This window comes from Suillus subalutaceus, assembly GCF_016647625.1.
Source record: "Suillus subalutaceus strain FC151 chromosome Unknown DFJ58scaffold_106, whole genome shotgun sequence".
NCBI classification, from domain to species: domain Eukaryota; kingdom Fungi; phylum Basidiomycota; class Agaricomycetes; order Boletales; family Suillaceae; genus Suillus; species Suillus subalutaceus.
The window spans coordinates 88,857-112,901 of NW_024540355.1; the positions used below are offsets into that span (position 1 = coordinate 88,857).

At 47.9% G+C, this 24,045-nt stretch overlaps 9 protein-coding genes across 9 annotated transcripts; 6 read left to right on the top strand and 3 right to left on the bottom strand.

Moving 5' to 3' along the window:
- Positions 1-824: 824 nt before the first annotated feature.
- On the top strand, positions 825-2,223 carry DFJ58DRAFT_717728 (uncharacterized protein; the record flags this gene model as incomplete). Its single annotated transcript, XM_041384393.1, has 5 exons — positions 825-1,009; positions 1,038-1,096; positions 1,153-1,429; positions 1,486-1,942; positions 2,077-2,223. The coding sequence occupies 5 exons, from the start codon at positions 825-827 to the stop codon at positions 2,221-2,223; spliced, it is 1,125 nt and encodes a 374-aa protein (XP_041240472.1).
- A 1,623-nt stretch (positions 2,224-3,846) lies between these two features.
- DFJ58DRAFT_35128 (uncharacterized protein) lies at positions 3,847-4,724 on the top strand. The gene is made up of 5 exons (XM_041379989.1): positions 3,847-4,029; positions 4,102-4,262; positions 4,310-4,339; positions 4,388-4,397; positions 4,449-4,724. The coding sequence occupies exons 1-5, from the start codon at positions 4,014-4,016 to the stop codon at positions 4,691-4,693; spliced, it is 462 nt and encodes a 153-aa protein (XP_041240473.1). The 5' UTR covers positions 3,847-4,013; the 3' UTR covers positions 4,694-4,724.
- A 591-nt stretch (positions 4,725-5,315) lies between these two features.
- DFJ58DRAFT_706747 (uncharacterized protein) lies at positions 5,316-6,977 on the top strand. Its single transcript, XM_041383738.1, has 7 exons — positions 5,316-5,359; positions 5,420-5,587; positions 5,640-5,679; positions 5,738-5,767; positions 5,823-6,037; positions 6,089-6,285; positions 6,336-6,977. Exons 1-7 carry the CDS (start codon positions 5,326-5,328, stop codon positions 6,678-6,680), a joined length of 1,029 nt encoding a protein of 342 aa, XP_041240474.1. The 5' UTR covers positions 5,316-5,325; the 3' UTR covers positions 6,681-6,977.
- A 108-nt stretch (positions 6,978-7,085) lies between these two features.
- Positions 7,086-9,723, bottom strand: DFJ58DRAFT_844227 (uncharacterized protein; the record flags this gene model as incomplete). Its single annotated transcript, XM_041393058.1, has 12 exons — positions 7,086-7,174; positions 7,634-7,715; positions 7,778-7,854; positions 7,906-8,246; positions 8,299-8,630; positions 8,686-8,810; positions 8,858-8,933; positions 8,983-9,134; positions 9,183-9,232; positions 9,300-9,401; positions 9,459-9,557; positions 9,608-9,723. 12 exons carry the CDS (start codon positions 9,721-9,723, stop codon positions 7,086-7,088), a joined length of 1,641 nt encoding a protein of 546 aa, XP_041240475.1.
- A 1,714-nt stretch (positions 9,724-11,437) lies between these two features.
- DFJ58DRAFT_731476 (uncharacterized protein) lies at positions 11,438-13,237 on the bottom strand (the record flags this gene model as incomplete). The annotated part of the gene is made up of 3 exons (XM_041386042.1): positions 11,438-11,851; positions 11,905-12,321; positions 12,380-13,237. The coding sequence occupies 3 exons, from the start codon at positions 13,235-13,237 to the stop codon at positions 11,438-11,440; spliced, it is 1,689 nt and encodes a 562-aa protein (XP_041240476.1).
- A 375-nt stretch (positions 13,238-13,612) lies between these two features.
- Positions 13,613-15,943, top strand: DFJ58DRAFT_803970 (aryl-alcohol dehydrogenase). The gene is made up of 17 exons (XM_041390995.1): positions 13,613-13,779; positions 13,850-13,938; positions 13,984-14,108; positions 14,163-14,217; positions 14,241-14,285; positions 14,340-14,376; positions 14,429-14,452; positions 14,574-14,675; positions 14,729-14,795; positions 14,853-14,890; positions 14,937-15,012; positions 15,134-15,234; positions 15,287-15,381; positions 15,432-15,482; positions 15,533-15,606; positions 15,661-15,717; positions 15,776-15,943. Exons 3-17 carry the CDS (start codon positions 14,081-14,083, stop codon positions 15,859-15,861), a joined length of 936 nt encoding a protein of 311 aa, XP_041240477.1. The 5' UTR covers positions 13,613-13,779; positions 13,850-13,938; positions 13,984-14,080; the 3' UTR covers positions 15,862-15,943.
- Positions 15,944-16,142: 199 nt separating this feature from the next.
- DFJ58DRAFT_35307 (uncharacterized protein) lies at positions 16,143-18,137 on the top strand. Its single transcript, XM_041379995.1, has 3 exons — positions 16,143-16,271; positions 16,330-17,093; positions 17,145-18,137. Exons 1-3 carry the CDS (start codon positions 16,230-16,232, stop codon positions 17,770-17,772), a joined length of 1,434 nt encoding a protein of 477 aa, XP_041240478.1. The 5' UTR covers positions 16,143-16,229; the 3' UTR covers positions 17,773-18,137.
- A 296-nt stretch (positions 18,138-18,433) lies between these two features.
- On the top strand, positions 18,434-21,610 carry DFJ58DRAFT_803973 (uncharacterized protein). The gene is made up of 8 exons (XM_041390996.1): positions 18,434-18,634; positions 18,693-18,789; positions 18,865-18,929; positions 18,987-19,028; positions 19,078-19,150; positions 19,197-20,303; positions 20,355-20,702; positions 20,757-21,610. Exons 3-8 carry the CDS (start codon positions 18,915-18,917, stop codon positions 21,227-21,229), a joined length of 2,058 nt encoding a protein of 685 aa, XP_041240479.1. The 5' UTR covers positions 18,434-18,634; positions 18,693-18,789; positions 18,865-18,914; the 3' UTR covers positions 21,230-21,610.
- Positions 21,594-23,702, bottom strand: DFJ58DRAFT_803974 (actin-domain-containing protein). Its single transcript, XM_041390997.1, has 7 exons — positions 23,389-23,702; positions 23,302-23,359; positions 23,144-23,252; positions 22,986-23,093; positions 22,272-22,937; positions 21,908-22,218; positions 21,594-21,847 (listed from the first exon to the last, which is right to left on the bottom strand). The coding sequence occupies exons 1-7, from the start codon at positions 23,648-23,650 to the stop codon at positions 21,628-21,630; spliced, it is 1,734 nt and encodes a 577-aa protein (XP_041240480.1). The 5' UTR covers positions 23,651-23,702; the 3' UTR covers positions 21,594-21,627.
- Between the last annotated feature and the right edge of the window lie 343 nt (positions 23,703-24,045).

A 24,045-nucleotide genomic window follows, 5' to 3' on the forward strand; every position in this document is an offset into this window, starting at 1 on the left:
AGGTACTGACAGGCTACAGCACGAGAGTAAGGAAGTCTATTGATGAGGACCTGTTGGCGCAGCTGGAAAATTGCAGCGGATCAAAAAGAAGATAAAAGTTATTAGAAAGTGCCTGGTACAGGGGGAATAAGGTTCACGGATTCCGGACTGGCAGTTCTATAAGCTTGTCAGGAGCCCGGGATGATGATCAAGGAACAAGGCACTGCGTGACAATATTGATATTGCACGTGAACTCCGAGCGGAATGGATTATGAGGTACCTTGAGCGTGAGCACTGCTGCTACACCCACAAGGAAATACGGCATACACTTGTTCAGCGTCGTATATAGCTTGAATTTGGAATTTGTTCTGCTCGCTAATCGTTCAAAGAATTAGACGTGTTACGGAATCAGTAACAGCTCACATTTTCAGAGATATTGGGTACTCAGTGCGAGGCAGGAGATATATTCATTCTGCTCCCTATGGTCGAGCCTAACGCTGATTTTCAAACATTCACGTTAAACCAGGCGGGCAACATGATCTGGCAGGTGGGGATGACCGTCGCAGCACTGCATATCGAGCATGATGCTAAAAACGTGCGTGAGCCAGGTTGGAAAATCATAGACGTGACACTACAGGATGCGATATTAATGTCATTGAAGGAAGCCTCTTCACGGAGCCCGTTCATCATCTAGCGCATGATGGCAGGAGTTTGAGTGAACCCTGCCATGCGTCACGGTCATGGCGGTACTTTTTGCCGGCTGACTTGGTGGTTTCTGGGGTCCTATCACTTACTAGCCTGCCTGATCGATCAATCATCGACTCTCGAGTCTTGCGACTTTCAAAATGGGTCGAGCACGCGCGAAAACCAAGAAGTCTGTACCCATTGTGACAAACTCTTCACAATCATCGTCAAGCTCAGCAACTCCAGCCATTTCTGCTCTCCTTGACAAGGCTCAGGAGCTCATCGTACAGTGCGACTTTCCTTTGGCACGCAAGTTCATCGAACGTGCTCTTGTGAGGGGAGATGGGTCAGTGACCGAAAAAAAATCAAGCGAGGGAGATGATGGGTGTCGTGCTCCTCGAAACCGGGGAAGTGGACAAAGCAAGAGAGGCAAGTGGAAATTGTCTCTTGTGATTTGGGTTATGCACCTAATCATCTACTTGCCCTTAGTTGTTTTTAACATTGCTCCCACCACATCCAACAGCTGCTACACACCACCACCACCTTCAGCGCATCTTTATCTTGCACAACTCTCCGCGGATCCATACACTGCTTTGAAACACTACCAGGCAGCCGTCGACATCCTCCAGACACAACTTAAGGGTAAGGCACCTTCGCCCACCCAGGGAGATGAACAGGACGAAGGAGAGGATGAGGTGAGAAGTAATATTGTGAGGGCTTACGTTGGGATGGTCGAGGTATGGATGGACCCCGAGTATGATCTTTGGTGCGCCCTCAATTTACCAATCGGAAAGCCTTTGTTTGACGTATTTTGGACAAAAGCTTTGATCCTGCTGCATCGTCAACATGCGATTCCCTTCTGGCAGATGCTCTACAGATCGATCCACATAATCTTGAGGCTCTGCAATGTCTTGCCAGCGTCCGCCTCAGTCAAGAAAAAACGGAGGAGGCACTAGCTGCACTTCTCACTTTCCCACCTTCCTCTCCAGATGCGCCTCCTGCGCGCAATCAAGCCTTGGTTGCAGCACTTCCTCTTTCCGTGCGGCTTGCGCGCGCCAAGCTACTCCTGGAGTGTGGCGCTTACCATGTTGCTCTTGATGTTTTGGAAAATGTTCTTGCATCCGATGATTCCTCAGTAGAAGGCTGGTACCTTATGGGGTGGGGGTGGTGGCTGGTGGCCGAACGCCAGAAAGAGGGAGGTAAAGTAGAAGGAAGTGAAGGGCTGACCTGGGAGGATATGGCCAGAGACTCGAGGGACTGCTTAGAAACTTGCCAAATGGTAAGTCTGCCTCGTTTCTACGCATCTCGCAAATCCCGCTGTAATTTCCGCACAACCTCCTTTCATCCATTGCGGGTCAATATCTCAATACTGACTTTTTTTGGTTCAGTTGCACGAGTCACAGTCAGATCCAGACACATCCTATATTAGAACATGTTCAAGAACTTCTTGGAACCCTTAATGCACTAGGTATCATGTCCTCCCCAGTCCAAGATGATGAAGAGGGCGACGGCGATGGTTGGGAGGATGCCAGCGATGATGAAGACGTTGAAATGTCATAACACGATGACACAAATTGTGGCTCGTGTTCTACCCCAAAATTGTATCATATCAGTTTACCTGGCGCAAATACTCCAGTGTTCTTGCCATGAGGAACACATCTTGTCGACCATTTGCCTTCACTGGATTGAGCGGATGGTTTTAACAGCCACTCAGGTAGCCATCACGATCTGTTCAGTCCCACTAATGTGTGCCTCGTGAGTTCTTTTAGCATTCTCTGAACAGCTAGCAGTGCCAGTGATTTGCGAAACGTAAGAAATTGAATCCACTGCCAATGTAGAATGTGCCCACCGTCGCTACAGATAAACTATCCCTGCCAATGAACGGTCCTCTTTGCGGGCCTCGGGCCGCGCCTATTGCTGGTGAGTCACAACTATTATCACAATCAGAAACTACGTCTTGCTCATCCTGCGAAAAGCCCATCATATATGGCACGCAAATGCGGCAAATTCATCGAATATGTTCTTGCAATGGATGATGAGTTGTTGAGCGGAAAAAAATCATGCGAGGGAACAGCTTACTCTCACCACATCCAAATGCTCCTACGCCCCCACCACCTTCAGTGCATCTTAAGTTATGCGCCAATCCTTATACTGCTTCGCAACACTACCAGGCAGCTGTCGACATTCTTCAGACACAACTCAACTACCAAGGTTGCCATGGACAAGATGAGGGAGAATATTGTGAGGGCTTACATCGGCATGGTCGAGTATGGATGGACCCCTGATGCGTTTCAATTTACTCATGGTAAAACTTTCGTGAAAGAGTCGGCAGCTTTGTTCGCGCTGCCTGGCGATGTCTCCGAATATATCAGTGTGCCAATTGGAGTCTGTCAATGCATGTTAGCCAAGTGGTTACTACAACAGAATCAAAATCTGTTTCTCTTCGATTGCGCAGGTTCGGAACCTTGCTGACGATAAGGCTTTCTTTCGATCGGAACACGACATTGACTCATGGATGGTTTCCTCGGAGGCTCATCTCAACTGATCTTAACCAAGTGGTTGTCGTAACAGAATCAAAATCTGTTTCTCTTGGCCTGCTCAGGTGCGAAAACTGCCGACGATAAGGTTTTTTGTCTATCGGAACACGCCTTGACATCCATTGATGAATGTATCTTCAGAGGTTTTTCCTGGTCTTAGCCAAGTGGTTACCACAACAGAATCAAAATCTGTTTCTCTTGAATTGCACAGGTTTGAACTTTGAAACTTGCAGGCGACAAGGTCTTTTTGTCGGAACACACCTTGACATTGACTCATGGATATTTTCCTCAAATTTCTATCAAATTGGTCTCAGCTAAGTGGTTACCGTAACAGAGTCAGGATCTGTTTCTCTTGGAGTTGGTTTGAAACCTGCTAACAACATTTTTGCCGTGTATAGATACGAGGAGGTTCATCTTCGCTATCCCGAGATACTGATTCAAAAGACTCGAAGCGCCCGCTGCACCGCCCGTCACATGTCATATCACGGTGGTCAGGGGCTAGGTTGATTGATCTAAGAGCGGCGCTCAACTTCATTAGTTTGATCATTAGTACTATATTCAGTTTAGCAAGGCCATCAATCATAGTTTCTCGATATTTGCTAGTTACTACCGGGCGGCGATTCAAATTCTTGACTTTTAAAATGGTGCGTCTTCCTAAAATATTGGTTAGGTTTGATGCATCGATGACTGTCAACTCTTGCACAGCAGCAACTAGTGTGGGTGACTGCACTGGACGTAGCAATCACCTGTTTGATATCCATCTAATAGTACTGGTCACAGTAATGTCATCATGGCCTTTGCCGTGCCAGATTAATGTACAACTCGGAATGTGAGTTCAGCGTATTAATTCACACATGGTGTATAATAGCTCATCCATTTCTGATTAATAAAATGTCTAAAGTTTCCAAGCTTGTGACATCATCCGACGGTTGCGAAATCTTTGCTGAAGACGTCGGCAACCTCGAGGGTCCAACCGTTATCTTGGTTCATGGCTTAGGGTCATATACAGTCGTATTCAATAACCTTTTCAAAGACAATCAGCTACTTTCCAAAGTTTGTCTTGTAGGTGAACCATCCTGTTTTTCAAACCATCTTTTGAAATGTTGCAGATGAGATATGCAAAAGTATTTACTCGGCTGGTGAGTCGACAAACTGCACTCTTTCAGGGCACTGACGATGATTTGCAGGAGTTAGGGAGTAAGTCAGTCGTGTAGGGGAACATTCCCTCCTCTAACAACATTCGTTTAGGAACTGTTGCGACGGATGTCTGCACCCACTGTTCCGCAGGCTATCTGTCGGGAATCACCTACGTTTCCGTGCTCCCTTGCATCGGAGCAATCATGATGGACTTGGGAAAAGAGTGCCTTAAAAACCTTCATCCAAGGCTCCTTAAGCAGGACGTCGCTGATGCGCCCAAAGCGAGGATCGACTTTGTCGATTCCACGATCAATGATTGTAACGCTTCCCGGTTACTTTGGGTTGGAGCGTTCTGAGTCAGTCCTGAATGCCAACGACATGTCACGGTGGTAAGATCCGCAGCCCCTTTTGCTTGGCAAATTTTAAATTTATACTAGGTGCGAGATGAGATATCAAGATAATGAAATCTGCAAACGGCTGAAACACCATAGGCCGCCGCCTATTGTTGAGTTTACCGCAAGTCTCAGACACGTCCGTCGAAGTACGACCAACTCAGGTGTACAGGGAACCCGTAGATAACGCGTAATGTATATGAATTGTAAACTACTCTTATATACTGTAAAATATTAGTGCTTTTGGTCGGGTTTCTACATAGCCGAAATATTACAAAGCGCGCTGCGCGCTTTAATGTCAGTCTTGAGCGCTGAGCGCCGTACTCTCTAAATCCATTTTGATCCAACACCTAGTACGCTAACGGTGAATCGTACCTGTACCACAGTTACAATTATGACACCTAACGCCGCTTCTGACACGACACGACCAATTTCAACATAGGCCACATGTGCATGACTTGGCCATAGTAACTAACTTTTCTCAAAAGGCATGGTTTCACGCCGTTGTATTTTTTTGTGGCTGCCTCATACATCGATGGGCGGAAGTACAAACCTATATATGCTGTTTGACAGCCCTATCCACTTGCAACAGCGTGATGTCGTTCTCGGGCCCCACCATTGCTCAGACAGCAGGTAAGTCTAGTCGACTTGACTTGTTGCACCGCTGGAGTTGACACTCGTTCCGCTGGCAAGTCGTAAGCATGGTCTTGCATCTTGTAGCAATCATTGTCACATCATTCCGCTTGTATTGTCGTGTGCGGCAAGGACGTCTGTGGATTGATGACTTATGGGCATCCTTCGCCATGATATTCAGTCTCGCCCAATTAGTTGTCGATTGGTTGTATCTGCATGCTTATGGTGAGCTTTGTTTTGTTGTATATGATACGTACCATTTCCTAAAGATGCCCAGAAAAATTCCCTCAAGGCACAAGGGTAACACTGTATTACCTGTACGTTCTCTGATATCTTAATGCTTAAGAGGCATTAGTAAAACCGTTTCGGCACTAGGGTCTGCCTATTCTTTTCTGCAGTTGTTTGGTACGGCTCTGGCAGCATGTTAAGGCGATACAACTGACATGCACACCTATGATAGGTGTTCCAGGATATCAATTCTGTTTACAGTTGTACGACTCACGGTCCCAGGAACCCTCAGGAAGGTCCTCACATATACTACAACGATCTTCGTTATTGCATGGGCTGTACTTTCTGCACAAGTCTGGTGGACTTGTGAATCTGAGCCCAAGTGGAAAACACAACCACGCCCGCAATGCGATCTCGGCAGAAACGTTGCAATAGCGCAGATCATTAGTGAGGGTCAACAGCCCATGCAATGCAATGATTTTCTGATTGACATTTCAGCTGACGTTTTCGGAGACACTATTCTTATCCTGGCCCCATCTCGCCTCATTTATAAAGTCAGATTGACGAAGGCACAAAAAATCCGGATACTTGCCATCTTTTCGACGTCAGCAATCACTACCGTTGTTAGTCTTGTCCATGCATATTACATCTTGTCTGATGGAGGGCTAAAGGAGGCAGTGGCTGCTATAGTCGAGGTATAGTACTATCAGTGTTCAGACCGCAAGTATTACTGATCACCTTTTAGACTTCTGTGTCCTTGATTGTCGCGAACTTAAGCGTGGTCGTGGCATTCTTCTTGAGGATGGGCGCAGAAGATGATACATCCTCGCCAGCACCGTTGAAATTCACGCCCATCATAACCATCGGATCACAGCCAAGGAGGCGCCACTTTAGCGACCCTCTCGCCATGACTGTGATAAACGTTGAAACCACCACGATTAACTTGAAGTTGATCGATCTCCCCGAAACTCGCCCCAGTGTGCTGAAAAGTGGCAACACCGACGAAATTTCTTTAAATAGCATGGAGGGAAAGCAGACCTGCGGTGAATTGTGCATCAGCAAAAAAACCAAAACCGTGCAAACCACATAACAAGCCGCCAGTAATACAGTAATATTCAGAACAAGGTATACAATTGCTACATTCCCTACAAACAACTGACAGACTTGTGAGCTATGATACAAGTCCGACTAGGTTTTATCCATAGATTCCATACTCCTACAACGCTTTAGCATTCAGGTCGTGGAAGGTTTCTGCTGACTCAGGCGGTAATTCGAGCTGGGTATCCATTCGATGGGAAATGCACAATTTTCACTTATTGCTGAATAGCAACACAACAACAACACATATTCGTATCGGATCTACTGTATTGTATAACTTAGGTCTCTGCACATTAGGCCTGACATTTTTATTTTTATTTTGTTGCGAGCTTGTTGCAGCGGCAGCACTGGAAGTTGAGATGTCGAAAACACAATAGAAATGCACAATTTCGTCACGCTATGTCACACGCGGCGCCTCGGCCAAGACAAGGTGGTATCCAAAGTCCGACAGCGCTCCAAGCGAATGAGTTCCATACGCCACCGATTCTGTCGAATGCAACAAAGCGGAGACTCAACCAAGTGTGATTTCCTGATTTAGCCTGACTGTCACGCTGCACTCATGAATCGTGAATAGCACGCTGTGGTGCTGTTCTATTGACATTTAAACACCTGGAGTAGATTCAGAATGGTGTATTTTATATATGTTGAAGTTGATATGTCGATAGGTTAATGGGATCTGGGTGGATCGTGAATTTAGTGTCCAAAAATCACTCATTTTGGGTACACTTGCACAATGTTTCATCTCAGGAAGGCTCCACAGAGTGGATTTTAAATTTTAAATTTGGTAGGCTTATCGAGCATATGCTAATACTTGTTCTCCAGCTGTTCCGAATGAAATATATGTAGAGTTGTGAGCTCTGGAGTGCATTGTGCATTACCCATCGATTGTGCATTACGGATAATAGTGTACAAACAAAAAACAAAGTGCTGTTCATAGTAAATCACTTTCGTCCACATTCAAGATAAATTTGGTGTAGAAACGAACACCTTCATTCAAGCTGTCTGCACGGAAAGCTGGTATGAGGAACTGCATGAGCGAGGAAAGTAACGTAACACTATGTGACACTTGCCTTCATTGACAGTGTGTACTCCATTGAAATTATCAGTGTCAAAGGACGGCGAGAAGCGGAAAATATGCTTGGTCAAATTCCAGTAGAATCGTGTGTCTGCGACCACATAAAGGGATAATTCGTTATGAGTAGATCACAGTTGCTTACCAGTGTTGCCTGGTTGATACCAGTCGTTAGAATCGTGCAGTACAAACCAGACAACTAACGTACCAATAGATAGAGAGGGTATAACCACAACCTTGCTGCTGTTGCGGGAAGGGGAGTTCTCAAAAGCAGCTTTAATGCTTCCTTGCAAGAGTGCCCAAGGGCCATACCCGGTAGGTGTCACGGGCGACGGCTCCAAGGCCATCCCGAGGAAGTCGGACAGAACGACTTGACCAGCACCGCCACAAGTCACGTTGCTGCCGAACGCGACGAGTGCGAGGTCATACTTGGCTGCCAACGGGGTCAAAAGGTCGACCATGTGCTGCTGCAACTCGCCAACAGAACTAAAAGTAAGAAGTGAGCAAAGTCCTGGAAATCCCGCAAAGGAGGCCAGACCTATGCTCTGCAATGCGGTGATTGACCACTGCGCTAGCACGCTCTGGGAGAGCGTTAACTTTCACGCCACCTTCGACGAGGTCTACCGCTTGTGTGGTCCCAAGTATTGCTTTATACTGGGGATGCGAAGCCAGAAGTTGCTCTTGAAGCACTTTTAGAGCCGCATCGTCTGTAACCGCTTTTCTTGCGAGTATTCGCAAGTCATCAGGGTATACTGGATTGTAGGCCGCAAGGCACTGCGTCGTCGCAAACGGGGTTCCTGTTCGGGAAAGGCTGGCTTCATGCGGGTTATCCTCCACCGCTGCTATGAAACGAGAGAGGAGACCGATGCTCTGTACAGTACTGTTGATCAATTATCAGTTAGAAGGTGCAGCAATCAACACGCACCGTATGAGAAGGTGGTACGCTCGAATGACCACCCGGAGTTGAAAGCGTGATCTTGACATCAAGATATCCCTTCTCAGATGTCGAGGGAGTAGCAAAAACAACGCCGCCCATGTCCGTGTAATCAGCTAACACAGAGTTAAGTTGTGCTATTCGCAACATTCAGTTCACGTACATCCTTCGTCAAGAAGCAAGGCAAAAGAATCGCGCCCGTACGTTTCTTCCAAGTATCGAGCAAGATGACCAGCACCCTGAAGCGACATATCAATAATGAAACTTGTATGTAGAGGTTTTCCTGACCTCTATGCCTTTAGACTCTTCGTCAAATCCATAGGCAAGTATAAGGGTGCGCGCAGGAGAGAAGTCATGCTTTAACAATGAATCAATGGCGAGCAATTGTCGTATCAAGTCGCTTTTGTCATCGCAAGTACCACGACCCCATATCCACGTGCCTGTATACAGATGTAAGTAGCACCTCGCGGGGTTGAAAGTTTGCCTACCGTCATAGTACCCTGAATACGGATCGTATTTCCAGTCTTTGACTGTCTGACTTTCAACTGGTACAACATCTGAACGACGTCAACAGAAATTCCGTAGGATGTTCAAACGAGAATAACCTTGATGAGCGGCCAAGAGATAAGGTTTTGCCGTAGTTGATCCCTGCCAATGAAAAAACCAGACCATATGTGTTGACTTTGGTAATATTGAGAGACTCATAACTAGAAACAAAACATGAGCTATGAAATGACAACTCAAACTTGAAGATCCCGACGTACATGCGAGGAAATGAGGCCTCAAGAACTCGATGAAGTTCTGCGAATGTATCCCATCGGCTGTCTTCACCGACCGGTCCATTATCATCGTATGATTCGGTCCTAAGAGCGCGTCCCATGTTTCCACAGTGATATGCGAGATTAGGACTTACGGTACACGGACTGCGTCTCTGAGGGCCTGAATGGCTATTTGCTTGAAGTCTTCTGAGTTGTATGCCACATCCAAGTCTTCGCTGAGCCCACGATGCTTGGTTGGATGTAAAGCCATCCACTGAGGGCATGTAGTAGAATTAACGCTCGGAAGTAGGGACCCAGCCGCAAGCCCGTTACAAGGACCTGCAAGCCACAAACGAGAAAAATGGCAGATTTCGGAGTCGCAGAACTTATAGAGCACGAGTGAAATGATTACCAGGCTGCACAACAGCATTCGAAATGCAAGTAGTAACCTAGACCAGCCGCTTTCATGCCGGTGCTTCCTCGATGTTCTGCCAATGGGATGGCATAGATCCGATTGTGCAGGAGCCATATGAGAGATATGATGACTCTTCGAATGGGCGAGCAACGAGGGCTACGACTCAGAAAGAATGGACAGGTGAGTTAGTTGTTTGACGGAGTCTGAGGCCAAAAGAGTGCAGATTCTCACCACTGGCAAGAGTTATCATTGAGATAACTGCTATAGCTAGGCGCCTGGCGGTGTCAAAGTTTACTTGCCAATTCGACCAAGGACTTCCACTTTCTACTTGATCATGACGGTTATACCACACTGGCTCTTCCATATGTAAAAGACTCAAGAGGAGCAAAAAGTTATTCATCCCCATCAAATCCCCATCATGCTGGTTTTATGTAACGTCACATGCGCGCTAGAAACAGTGGTATACTAACGCCGAACGGTCATTAATCATATCGTTATATGTGAGGCCTGGGCCAGTGCACAAATTTCTTTGCTCACTTACACACAGTGACATCCCTCGAATATGATCCTAGTCTCAAATGATCCCAGTTGGTGGCCGTTCATCAATTCGTTTCGTTTTTTTCAAGCCGCTGATATCTTTATGATATTTCCAGTACTGACGCGCGGATAAGAGGTAAGTCGATGCCATTACTAGAGCAACCAACCATCTCGCTAACAAGTGATATCATAGATTGAACTGATCTGGGTGAGCAGAGTACCGTATCATAAGAGCATCAGGACAGAGGCAACGCTGGTCCCTCATGACCGTCCTATACCTTAAGTACCGTACTGTGCGTAGCTTATGTTATAAACATGTCGGCAAGTTGTGCTGATTCCAAGATATCCTAGATTTGCTGCATTGGGATACTGTATACTGTATACTGTGTGCGTGTGCAAGGACTGACAAGGTCGCGTTGTGCTGATAACTCATCTCTCGCAATATTCTGGGTATGTCACTATGTTTGTGTTTTTTGACCATACAGACTCTGACAAATTCGTTGTCAGACGCAGTGAGTACTTTGTACCCATTACCTCCCATTCCCCTAATCAACTGTACTCGTATGTAGGGGTGAATGAGATCCTCAACGAGCACGTTGGTTGACTTGGCTCAACATCTATTATCAACTTAGCCCTGATTTAGCCCCACTTGTATCATGCGCACAGGGGTTCGTGGGTTGGCAGAGTATTTGTAAATCCCATTGAATTTACATTTCCTACTCGTATTCTTGCTGGCGATGTATCTAATGTGGGTGCAGGAAAGCGAAAGGGCTCCTGACGGGAGCTCCGTTGGTATTTTGTAGGGTTGCTATCAATATCTTATTGCAGGTGTATACTGCTCAAGCTGCCCCATAATGCGTCTGCTCAAAAGATATATACATTCAGTAACCAAGAAGGCTGGTATATCACCTCTGAAGATGCCTATGTACCGTGTAAAACTAAGTGTGCGTGTGAGGGTATATGAGTAAAAGGTATCGCAGTCTGCCAAACACAGAAATAGTGGTGTAATACTTTTCTTCAGAAAGTTCGTCAATCAATCAAACCACCCCACGTCTCTCATCTCCAGAGCCAAGTTGCCCCATTCGCATCCGCCAGCCTTGCGCCCTGCACACTCCGTTGCAAATCGCAGGCACTCGTCAAGCCTCCATCGCGCAGTGACGTCTACTTCCTTCTCCTCCGCTTGCATGGGGGTATACGGTGCGCCTGGAAGTATGCGCCTGCTGAGGGACCATATCATCCCCGCCACGAACGCGGAATGCGCGCCCTCTTCGTCTTGCGCGTCCTCCGAGAGCGGCGGTAAAGGCTGCACGGGTATAGAGCTCTGTACGTGTTGGGGAGGGACGTGCGTGTGCGTGACCGTGGCTATGGCCGTTAGTGTGAAGATGAGGGTTAGGAAGTGAGTGGGGCAAGGATGTCCCGCGGGTGGTATGCGTAGACTTCGCGTCATCTTCGTCGTCGTCGTCATCATCAAGTGGGTGGAAGGATTCTCCCGCTGATGACTGTGCGCCCCTTTGGCTCGTCGTCGTGGGCTTCTGAATATCCACTGTCACGATTTCCGGCAGATGCTATGGTGAACCCGCTTGAGTCGGGGCTCCGGCGGCCAGCCCAAAATTCTGAGCCGCTGCGCACACTCTCGACACCATCGGAAGTAGAGATGATGGAGTGTAAGTTGGAGCTGGTGTGTGCATGGGATCTGCCTATCGGAAGTGGAGACCAGGAGGAAGACTGGAGATATTCACGCGTAGGGAGGGAGAGAAGGGCTGAACCGAGGGTACCTCCATATAATACAAGGAGCGCGTGTGGACGTGCATGTCGTGCGAGTGCAAGGAGAATAGCGCGCGGAGAAGGTGGGCCAGGGCTGGAGAGTGAGGGAAAAGTTTGCGCCGAAAGAAATATGACGTCTGCGTGGGGGATGAGCTAGTTACATAAAATGGTCAAATAAGGTACATTTCAGAAAAGTATGAAGAGGACATACAGCTTCAACGCCCTCTCGTGCCCTTCGGCCGAGATCCAAGCTGAGAACACAATATGCTCGCCACTTTCGCTCACGTGCAAGACCATCTATTCCAAGAATGTTGGAGAGCGTGGTTTTGATATTCCGTCCTTCAAAATGCAGCCAGTCAAAAGGCGCGGGTGAAAGTGGACTTTGAGTGGGCACAATCGCCATGTGTGGGGCGGCGCTTCCTGTAGGAGCTGTTGCAGGTCTGGAAGTCATACTAGGCCTCGGTGGCGGAGTAGCAACAAATGCATTTGGGAAGACAGAAGCGGGTGAAGGTGGTTGAGGTGGTAGTTGAGGCGGTTGGGAGTGGGAAATGCCAACATAGTTCTCCGGTGCAAGAACAGGGCCAAGCAAGGCAATAAAATCTTCATGGGACATCTCTGGAAGCGGATTGTGATTTATGACAGTCCTTTCACCAGTATCACGGGCATGCATTACCCATGCAGATGGAACACCGAGACCGGGCCAAGGTTTGCAGTATTTTGTGCGTATTCCACCTGCCTCTAGCTCATCTCGCAGTCGAATTCCGTCGGGTGACGCGCCCAAACTCGCTATGAGCATAGGTTCCACAGCAGCAGGAAGCGCTGCCAAAAAACCGAGTATATGTCCGGCGCTACCACCACGTGCGGCGGCAACTGCTTGTGCCCGAGACACAGTACCCGGAACTGGATGCGAGCAAAGATCCAGCGAGTACGTGAAGAATATTGTCCCTGTAGAGAAAATACGAAATGGCTTGGAGTTCGATGGACTTGGCATAGGCGAGCTGGCGTGGGTGGAGGTTGGGGAGTGAGTTGTACTGGACGCTGAAAGCGTGTCGCGTCGCAGGCGAGCCATCCTGTATGTGTAATTCCGCGGCGTAAGCTAACGGTGTTAAGTCTAACTGAAAGTGGGAGACGTCGCCAACGTCGGCCCTTGACTGAAAAGAAGCCATTAATATTAAAGTTCAAGTTCACCTTGTCATAACTCATATGAACCCGATCGAAAGACCATCATGATGGTGATGCCATACTGAGTACTGATGCGGTCTACTTACTTACTTACTTATTGACAGTCAGTGCTAGCTTCGATACGCAGCCAGTCAGGCAGACTCCCGGTCGTCAATCCCAGGCTCAGGCTCACAACATCCTCGTGCCAGTGAGTCGTGATGCGGCATGCAATAACTACAAATAGAGAATTTCCACGATCAATCCATCAAGGCGAATATGGGGTAGTTCCTAAACGTGGGGTGTTTTGCCTTACACCGCTCAACCTCTAATATTAATGTTGCCAACCTGGTGCACGAGCATATATCGATCACGGAGCGGGCTCCCGAGTTCTAGGTAGTGGGATATGGGACAGAATGGTACAACGCATGTTTGCGAGGCTACGCCACGAAGGTGAATCAGTTTCAGTCGAAGCAGTCACGGACAGACTAAGGTAATCTTTTGATTCCTTATTGCCGAACAGTGATATTCGAATTCGGATACATACTAGTACTTGAATCGATGGATAATCGGGGTGCCGTCTTAGAAGGAGCAGTCACATGCACATGTCAGGTGAGTAAGCTGCTTTTATATACATGAGTACTCAAGAATATCAAGATAGCACACCCTTCCTATCATTCCGCCATTCTTCTTGAGTGACTGAACTCGTTCGCATCCTGCTGTTTGTCGACAAATCGAAGTGACTTCTGCTAACATGTCTATGCTAAGGAAAGTGCCTTACAGTGAGTCTGCCAGTCACAATTGTAGGAAGTCACTCACTCCGTCTATGTGCTCAGCGAGGCTGGGCAATTCTGGCCTGAAGATCTCCAAAATCATACTTGGGACCATGCAGTACGGCAACAAGGGATGGCAAGATGGGTTCTCGGAGAGGATGAAGCAGTCGAACACGTCAAGGTCGCGTAAGTTCTCAGTCTCGCTATCACGTACACAGTTCCCTTGATCACCAGGACCAGTTACGAAGCAGGAATTCAAACTTTTGATACCGCCGATGTGAGTCATTACTGTCAGAACTTGTTAAACCACAGTATCACCTATTTCTCAGACATATTCGAATGGTTACTCGGAAGTGATTCTTGGACGGGCGATCAAGAAATTGAATTTACCCCCGCGACGAAATCGTCGTCATGACCAAGGTAGTACATGAAATCAGTGTTCTACAGCTCTCTCATTACATTTGCCTTGAACAGGTGTTTAATGTGGTCGGACGTGAATTCAATATCCCCCAGCTTGCCGGGCGCAAAGACCCAGATCAGAATGGTTATGTGAACCAGCATGGCCTCAGCCGGAAGGCATGTTTTCAATCGATTTTGAGGTGATTCGAATTTATGAACTTACGAAACAGCATATCTTCGCAAGCGTGAAAAAGAGTTTGGAGCGGCTTCAAATGGATTATATTGACGTTCTACAATGTATGTCTAATCATCGATATACTCAACTTTTTTTACATAACGCTTATCCACTTGTAGGTCACAGATTCGACAATGAAACACCGATCGAAGAGACGGTAATGCATATTCTCTACTAGGTTTTGCAAGCTAATTTTTGGGAAGATGCAAGCATTGCACGATGTGGTCAAAGCCGGCTATGTTCGCTACATCGGAATGAGTTCTTGCTGGGCGTACCAGTGTGAGTACACTCCATCCCTATGCAGAGTCAGTCTAATATTCGTTTGCTGTTCAGTCCATGCCATGCAGAGTGAGATCTTAATCGGGGATACATTCTGTCATCTGACCTCAAATTAACGTAGACTATGCAATCACAAACAAGCTCACTCCCTTCATTTCCATGCAGAACCACTACAGTCTACTCTATCGCGAGGAGGAGCGCGAGATGTTCCCTACTCTCAAGGTTCTTATATAGTGTTGATGATATCAGCGTCGTGGCTCACAGCGATATCAAGATGTTCGGTGTCGGCTCGATTCCATGGTCTCCACTGGCGCGTGGTGCCCTCACACGCCCCCTCGGGCAGCAGACAAGCAGAGGTCAGACTGATTGGTAAGTATTTCAGCATCTTTACGGGGTGACTGTCTCACGGCTTTTTACAGGTTCATTGGGAATTATGCCCAAGCATCGTCATACGAAACTATCGTTAACCGGTATGTCGGTTCCTAACTAACAACAACAGTAATCCTAACAAGTTAATTAGGGTCGAAGAACTTGCCAAGAAGAAAGGTGTGACCATGGCCCAAATAGCCATAGCATGGATCTTGACGAAGGAAGGTGAGTTATTTTGATGTTCATGTGGGTACTCGATCAATGAAGTCGATCCCCCAGGGGTATCGGCTCCTATTGTTGGAACCACGAGTATCGCAAATCTGAAAGATATCATTGGTAAGTGGCGATGCCTGCGCATGAAGAATTTCCTGCGCCACTAACTTGGAACCCATAGCCGGAATAGACGTGAAACTTACGGTGGAGGAGATCAAGTTCCTTGAGGAAGAGTACAAACCGACTGCTGTGATTGGTCACTTCTGAGTGGTTCAACGATGTGCAGCTCTCTTAGATACATATTGGTTCTGATTCGTTGCTTGCTCAATGAACAAATTTTAAATTTTAATGACACTCGCAGCCAGTGAATGACAACCTGAATCACAAGACAAAGAGTCTGTAATGCTTCGGACCTTGCACGCTACTTGAAAACTTTCGGAAGAATGTAATTTCCAGTGATTATGAATTCGGAGAAATGTCTGGTCACGTGTACAGGAGTGCTTGGCATAACACACGCGGGCGCCGAACAATGAACGTTTACATGTACACTTGAACCTAATAATAATTTGAACACGTAGTATGCTTCTGTCCTGAACAGACCCCACGAAACCCAATTGCCGATAGCTGACTCGAAAATGCACATGAAAAGGGTCTTCAAAGGTGAAGATGGGGCAAGGGTAAGTACCTGATCCGACCAAATCCAACATATATCCTCATGCACCAACAATTGCCTAGGAACCACTCGAAGGAGGAGATTGGGAAGATATTCCAAACATGGACGTTAGCCCTGAGCGGTTCAACAATTCCGACTCTCCAAGTACAACGAGCACTTTTACAGATGCCTCGAAGCCGAGGCGTCGCGCGGGCTCGAAACCCGTCTTTATCGCTGAGAGCCCTCGGCGTAATCGCGCAGCAACTCCACGGTCAAAGCGCAAGAAAGGCCCCATTGTGGACAATGAATACGACTTGGACAAAGAGAACGTTATTGACAAAGAGCAGATCAAAGAAGCGTTGTCCACTGGCGCCCACCACTCAAGCATTTTTATTCTCGACGTTTTCCTTCGAGCAGTGCGACTTATGCGCATACCATTATCAATCATGCTCTTCCTTTGGATGTTGGCATTCGTGATGATACGCCTGTCGGGTGCGCTGCGCACAGCGTTTTCTCCGATGTGTTACCTTCCTATAGTATCGAGGTCAGCGCTGTGTGCTCCGCTGGATCCGCAGATCACCAAATGGGCGGATTTCCCTCAACTTATGGAAACCCAGGGCTCTACTTTTGAGAAGCTTTTAGAGGGGTCTGTTGGAGGATCTGGACTTTCGATTGAAATTCGGAAGGCTGAATTTGCCACTGCGGATCTTGCAACCCTCGTACGATATAGCGACCTCAAGTCTAATGAGATCCTAGCTGATCTCTTGGCAACTTTTGCGAAAGATGCCAAGAATACTGCTAGGGGTCTCACAAAGCTCAGTTCGAAGATTGGTGGTGCTGTGGACAAGTAAGTAGTCGTTCGTTCGGCATGGAAATATTGCATGCTCATTTTCAAAAGCGTCATGGCAGTGAATGGGTATGCGATGCGTACCATACAAGAGGCTGAGAAGAACGCGCCGCAACCGTATTCGCTCATGGCTTTGATTCCGTTCAACACGGGACCTACGACACAGGAGGTGATAGTCGATACATTCACGACTGCGATGGACACCTTCTCTGTAGCTATCCAGCGACTTATTCTGGAAGCGGAAATATCCCTGCACAACTTGGAAATACTCGAGCAAGACCTTTCCGCTGTACGCGAAGTTGTGCTGCGCGAGGACGTTGACGTCACAGCTGAGAAATCCGAGCTTTTGGCATCGCTGTGGACAACGCTAGGGAGGAACAGACGCGCACTACGGGATACTGACAGACGTCTTGATCTACTTAAAGACCTTGTTGACTATCGGAAGCGAGCGCAAGCACATGTTGTTGCTGCACTCCAAACACTAAACTCGATGAGCGAGGACATGGAGGATTTACGAGAGAGGGTAGCGGCTCCTGAATTGGTTGATGGGCGTATCCCACTCCACGTGCATATCGAGAGTATTCAGAGCGGACTTCAAAGGCTACAGGATGGTCGGGTGAGAGCGAAAGAGAGGGAAGAAGAGGTGATGAGAAATGTGTTGGGGCTCGGCACCGATTGAGTCGATGTGTGGCGGAACTTGCTTTAAATGTGCTTAGGATCTACATTTTATACGGGCGGGACATGAGTGTACCAATCTGGCACCAAAATCGTGAGGCTTGGCAGCTCATTTTGATCAAGGTATCGACTCGAGGCACATGTGGAGTAGTGCAAGATTTCGCTTGTTATCAGGTGTTTTTGCAAGATAACATATGGACAGCGTGTCCGGAGATCTGTTGCATGTCGAACAGATCATGTCGTGTGTACAGCAGGATGAATAACAGCCAATGATGAAGGCACGGCGAAAACCTAATTTACGGTGAATCCCGACTTCATGGGATTTAAACATAACCCCTATAGAATGAGGAACATTTGGACTCACGAACACAGCTTAATGTCACCCACGTGCAGATGGATTATCAGCAGGCAAGCGCTGCACACCGAGACCCGTTCCGGTAATTAGGATGTGTGTGGCTTACCTTTGTGCTGGTCCCGGGCCTAGCGCCGTTTAGCCAGCTGGCCCTGCGCAGAGTGTGAATTTAGTTGTGGATGAAAGCCAGTGGGCCAGCAGTACGAATACTTGGCTCCGAACCTGGATGTGGTAATTGGGATCTTATTGTGGTTATGTAAATTATTCTGGATATAACGGGTAATGATCGGGTAAACACAATTGTCCGAGTCATGTCCACTACAGTAATACTGATCGCATGGCCCGGACGGTCAAAGTATTATTATTATGGCCACAAGAAGCCTGGCATCCCACTTTCCTTTCTCCACTACCTCATCCTTTGAAAGCTATACTTGCGGAGCTTTCTTCATAAAGGTGCTCACAAAAACTCACTGACAGCAGACACTCATATACCAGTGTATAGCCACACGTCAAGGTGCATATCCTCACCCAAGCAGCTAGGCACGACATATCTTTCTGACAGAGCACCCCAGATATTTTCACCAACGACTGAGTGCGAGAGCCCACTTTTTGAGCTTGACTTTCAAGCCACCTACTACATCATCCAGTCACAGTACCGCACCTACTACTGTACGTGCAGTCATTAACAATTCTATAACCTCGAAGGTGGCATGAATTACTTATCGCGTTTTGACCATTTTATAGATACCTTGCCTCGAGGCTACCGTTTGCTTTTTTTTTGCCACGAGGTTTTCATGGATTTTGTCACGGTGCGTGCATGCCACTCATGACTCAATTGCCATCTCTGGATTAACGTAAACCTGCAGGGTGGTGCTTCAGCCTACGAGCAGGGGCCTATATCTCCCGAGGTAAGTTCAAGCCTCCAGTTTGCGAACCTCCATGCTCACGTAGTTACAGTCGTGGAAGCGTGCTGTGTACCGCAGTGCTCCTCAGTATTTCTACGTTGGAGTCCTCACTCCGGAAAAGCAAGGTAAGCTTATCCAGTTTGTATTGGATCATATTCATGTTGGTTTTAGGCGGCAGTTATAACTACGGCCTGCGGATTTGTCCCATTAAGGATGACAACGCATCCATTTCCACCAATTCAACTTCTTCGAAGGGCTCGCATTTAGAGTATGACATCTGGCGAAAATGGGAGGACTGCCTCTGGTTTCAAGATAGCCTTGAGGCCGAATATGCTCTCATGGCAAGAGAGAAGATCACACGTCTGGCCGCAGGCAAAGGAGTGAAAAAGGACGGGATGTATATCCAGAGCGATCAGGCAGCTTCTTTTGATTCACTTCCTCCGGGTCCCGATCCTCACTCCGTCGCCCGTGATATTCACCAGCACATCCCGAAGCTGACGAAGAAGGGAACACTGTTCCGCGCAAGTCAAGCTACCGTTGACCAACGGTTCGCCGAGTTTCGTGCCATGATAAATGCGTTTTTTCAAGAAGACCTCCCGATGCTCTTGAAAGAGTTGATGGCTACGCGAACCTTCACTGATTTCTTCGGCTATTGGAGACGTGATCATGACCTAGCTATCAAAATACAGAAAAATCAGACCGCTCCCGCTAAATCTCGCCGTTCTGTGTCTAGTAGCATGCTTTCCGCTTATTTTCCTGGTTCATCTCCGGCAGCATCAGACGTCGCACCCTCTTCCACGTCTGTGAATGAGTCACACAAGAAGTTTTCCAGAAGAGGCTCAGGCACTTCGGACTCATTGTCATCAGGGATTTCCGTGAAAGACCAGCCAACTGCCCGCTCACGAGTGAATGATCACTCTGCTGGCTTAGCAATATCCCTGCAGTCACGTGGCTCAAAATCCACCCTATCTTCTTCTTCTTCGTCTTCCTTGAACTCTCCATCTCCCGTAACGCCACGTCGATCTTCTAGCCGCTCGCCAGCGGTTGTTACGCATGAAACTCCAATCACATTTGGACATAACCCACAGCAAACACCTGTCGGATACGCGTCAGAGCGTCGAGGATCGACACTCCAAGTCCTTCCAGAGGACCAGGAGGTTGAGATTGAGAAGGCTGGATCTGCGGATTACAAGCAGATGCGAAGGGTAAATAGGACCGCTAGAGTCCTTGGCCCCCCTGCTTCCGAATCATATGATGATGCTAAACTTCCTTCGGATGGTACGCCTCTAAATCTTTCATATCTAATCTGCATTACTTATATCAAAGCAGCAGCGTCCTATGCTAGGTGCTCATGGCAGTCAACCAACTCTGTTTCGCCCTCTCGTGCTGCAGCCTACCTTGCCGAACTCAATGTTGACTTTACGCTTCCACATCCTCACCCGGAACGTGCACACCGCCCCCGTGCATCGATGTGTAGTGTGGCATCATACAGGACTGATGCCTCTGCCGATGCGATCATTCCTCGATCCGCTTATGCTCAGTCTTCGCCTTCTCCTGAGACTCGACAACATCGTCATTCCGCGCCTTTCCCGGATGAAGAAGAGTGGGTGGAGCGCGAACCATGGGCTGATGAATCAGCTTACGGAGAGGACGATCTCCTTGATGCTTATTTCAATGGTACGTATGATATACATACATGCTTGACCGGTGTGCTAACTACCCCTGCTGCAGACGCGATACCACCGACATCACCTACCGAAGATAGCCACTTCTCTTCACAGCAGCATGACTCGTACCCAACATCAGCGTACCCCGCGCGACGCGCATCCGTAACCACATCCATATCTTCCGGATCAACGGGATGCAGCGACGGTTCAGCCATTTCCATCAAAGCATTGCATGAGAACCACATCATCATGCTTCGCGTTCCGCAGGCCCTGTCCTTCACTGAGGTTCGTCAACGACTTTACGACAAATTTGTACGGCAAGAAGGCGTGCCACTTTCAGAGAGCTTTGTCGTAGCCATCCTCGTTCCCCCTCCAGTCATAGAGAAGTCTGGAGGCCGTCCTTACACTGCTTCATTCTCCTCTATGGCCGACAAGGATAGTGTTCTGCACTTCGTAAAGTCCAACGATGACTGGGACCGGGCGATATCCAAGTATGGAAACAAGGTCCTTCTGCGTATTATTGGCAGCCACGCCTAGGCTGCTCCGCATGTAACGTATTGCCACCTAGGCTTTTATTGGCATTTTTGATCCTCACATTTTGTAGAAATCATTGGTTTTGACTTCGTTCCAGCCTTCATCGTCATTTTTTTTCGTTCAAACACATGCATTATTTCGTTTCAACTGCGATACCTCGTCTTTCTTTCAACATTCCATCTTCGTTCTACATTGCATTCATTGGATTTCCTTGTTACCCTTCGTCTCTGGCTTTAGCCGCGTTCGTACTTTCATAGGATTGTACTCGCGAGCTCATGGGTGGATCAAAGTAGTAGAATGTATCCTTTTATCGCATATCACACAATTATCTACTTCATACCACTGCACATTATGACAAGCTCTACACATCTTTTACAATGAGCAATTATACAATGTTATAATCAAGCACCGACGGGTTGTGGGGAAGGCGGGAGCTGCAGTGCTACAGCAGGAGGTGCGCCCGCGGGCAGCGGTCCTCTAGTCCAGTCTGGTATGACATTTCTTGGAACGTGTTCAGACGTAGGAAGAACCATCACAACATCGTCATCCTGATCGGTTTGCGATGGATCTGACTCGTCCCATTTCTCCCGTGCGACTTCGACACCGCCGGTTTTTAGTGCCCTAGAAAAGTGACCGTCAGCATATGATAAGACGACACGAGGGAATACTGGTAGAACTTACCCCGCTAGGGAACCACCCACCCACGCCATCGTAGCAGGTGTGAAAGCTGGTGCCTTCCCTGCGTTCACATTGGCACGTGCGCTCGACGAGGGTATCGGTGCAGGGTTGTTGAGGATGGCAAAGTGTGGCACCAGCGGGCGCAACGAGGCATATCGGTCATATGTAGGTCTAGACCGTGAGGATGATATATTTAGCGGCGCAGTAGCGCGCAGCAGTTCCGTGTGTAAACGGGGGATGAATCCCGGAAGCATAGCTGTCCCTCCTGTGATTAGAATAGAGGATGCCATAGTTTTGCGAAGATCAAGTGGGACCTTCAAAGACGGTCAATGGTATAATCATAGTATGGTGAAATTAGATAGAGAACCTTGAGTAAAGCATCTAAGATTACTTCTGCGACACTACTTTCGTCGACGTCACCTCCTTCAAATAACACCTCGGCAGCGCGTTCGCGGACCCAGCCCGGGATGATCAGTGTTCCACGCCCAGTACCCGTTTGCTGAGATACAGGAGGGACGACACGCATGTGAAGATCTGTGGCAGTGGAGTGACGCATGTACATATTCGCAAGGACCTGCAGATGGTTTTCATTTCTTGCTTCTCCGCCGGAGGTAGGGTGTGTCGGATGGGAGATTATCGAGAACTCGGACTCTGCAGCGCTCTCTTGGCCGAGTGAACCCCGTGAAAACTCTGATTCAGACATGGCAGGGTCGCTTGAGGGTGGAGGCTCATGATCTGAAGGATCGTCACCTGCTGGGGAGGATGCGCGGACATCGCTGAGAGAAGATTCTAGAGCATCTGACACGAAGCAACAGCGTGTCTTGATGTCCTCGATGACAACATCTGTTAGTATCTCTTGTGGCACACGGGTAGTGCGATTGGCTGCGGGTACGTTGACAGCCGCACTGAGTGTAGCTGGTGGAGGGAGATAAGAGCCAAATAAGAGGAGGAGTGCACGGATGTGTGACGAAAAGCGAGAGCCTGCGAGTGGTGTTGTTCGGAGTTGGGGAAAAAGAGGACGTGCTGCGAATATCTAAGAGGGGTGTTAACAGAAAAAAAATAACAGGCACATCCATCTTACAGGTAATGCAGTGGATTCTAGATGGCCACAATCCAGGACCAGCCCTGTTATTCGACCAACGGATAACAGACACAACAGATGACTTGATGCGAATGATATTGAGGGGACCTGTCACCTTATGTCTACAGAATATCATCCCGCGGAAGCTGAGCACATACCTGGAGGTTACTGAAGAGGACGTGAGCTAACATATCCTTGATGTACAGCGGCATTAACGGATGCTCAACCAATATTACCTTTCTGGCCTTGGGTTCTGCAAGAAGTGACCTTCACGATCTATTGGATGCAAGTGCCTGTAATATTTGTGCCCACTTACTCGTGAAAAACAGAACGCATACATCTCTCCAAGTTGATTGCTAACATGTTGTCCTGCTCTGCCTTTCTACTGGGTCTGTGGCTCGACTCCAGCTCCATAACGAGCCATGATTTTTGGCGTCGGCGTAGAACACGTCTCTTGGCTTCCCTTCGCCACTGAATCCGACTTTCCAGATGCGTGAACCTGGATCAATTACAACACGATCCTCTGTGCCATAGAGAGAGTGACGTCTGGTTGTCGTGTAATGAGGAGATGCTTGAAGAACATGGGATCCTGCCAGTCGAGCTGTCGTTGGCGTCGCAGGGGTGAAGCTCGCCCTTGTTCTCGGTGTACCTGGGACTGTCGACATTAATATTCAGACCACTAGTTTACGGTAGCCAGCTGCATACAGAGCGTTGAACGGAAGGAAGCAATGAGACAAGCGCTTACTTTTTGCGCACGTGATCAAACGCGTCGCGTCTAATTAATACTAATATATGCAAATGCATTTTTAACTGTTATGTACTTAACAACATACAAGCTCACAGCGAATACAGTTTCAACGACAGTAAGAAGTGGTCAAGTCAAGTAGCCTTTCTTTCGATGTTGCGAGACAGCATTCACTGAGTTGTACAGACATCGTCAGGTGAACGCTATCAGAAGGTTTTCAAAAAGCCAATATACGGCCGGACGTACCCAGTTTACTAACCTGTATCATGATGATCACGACACTCATCAGATGCATCGTCATCATCAGACACGTCA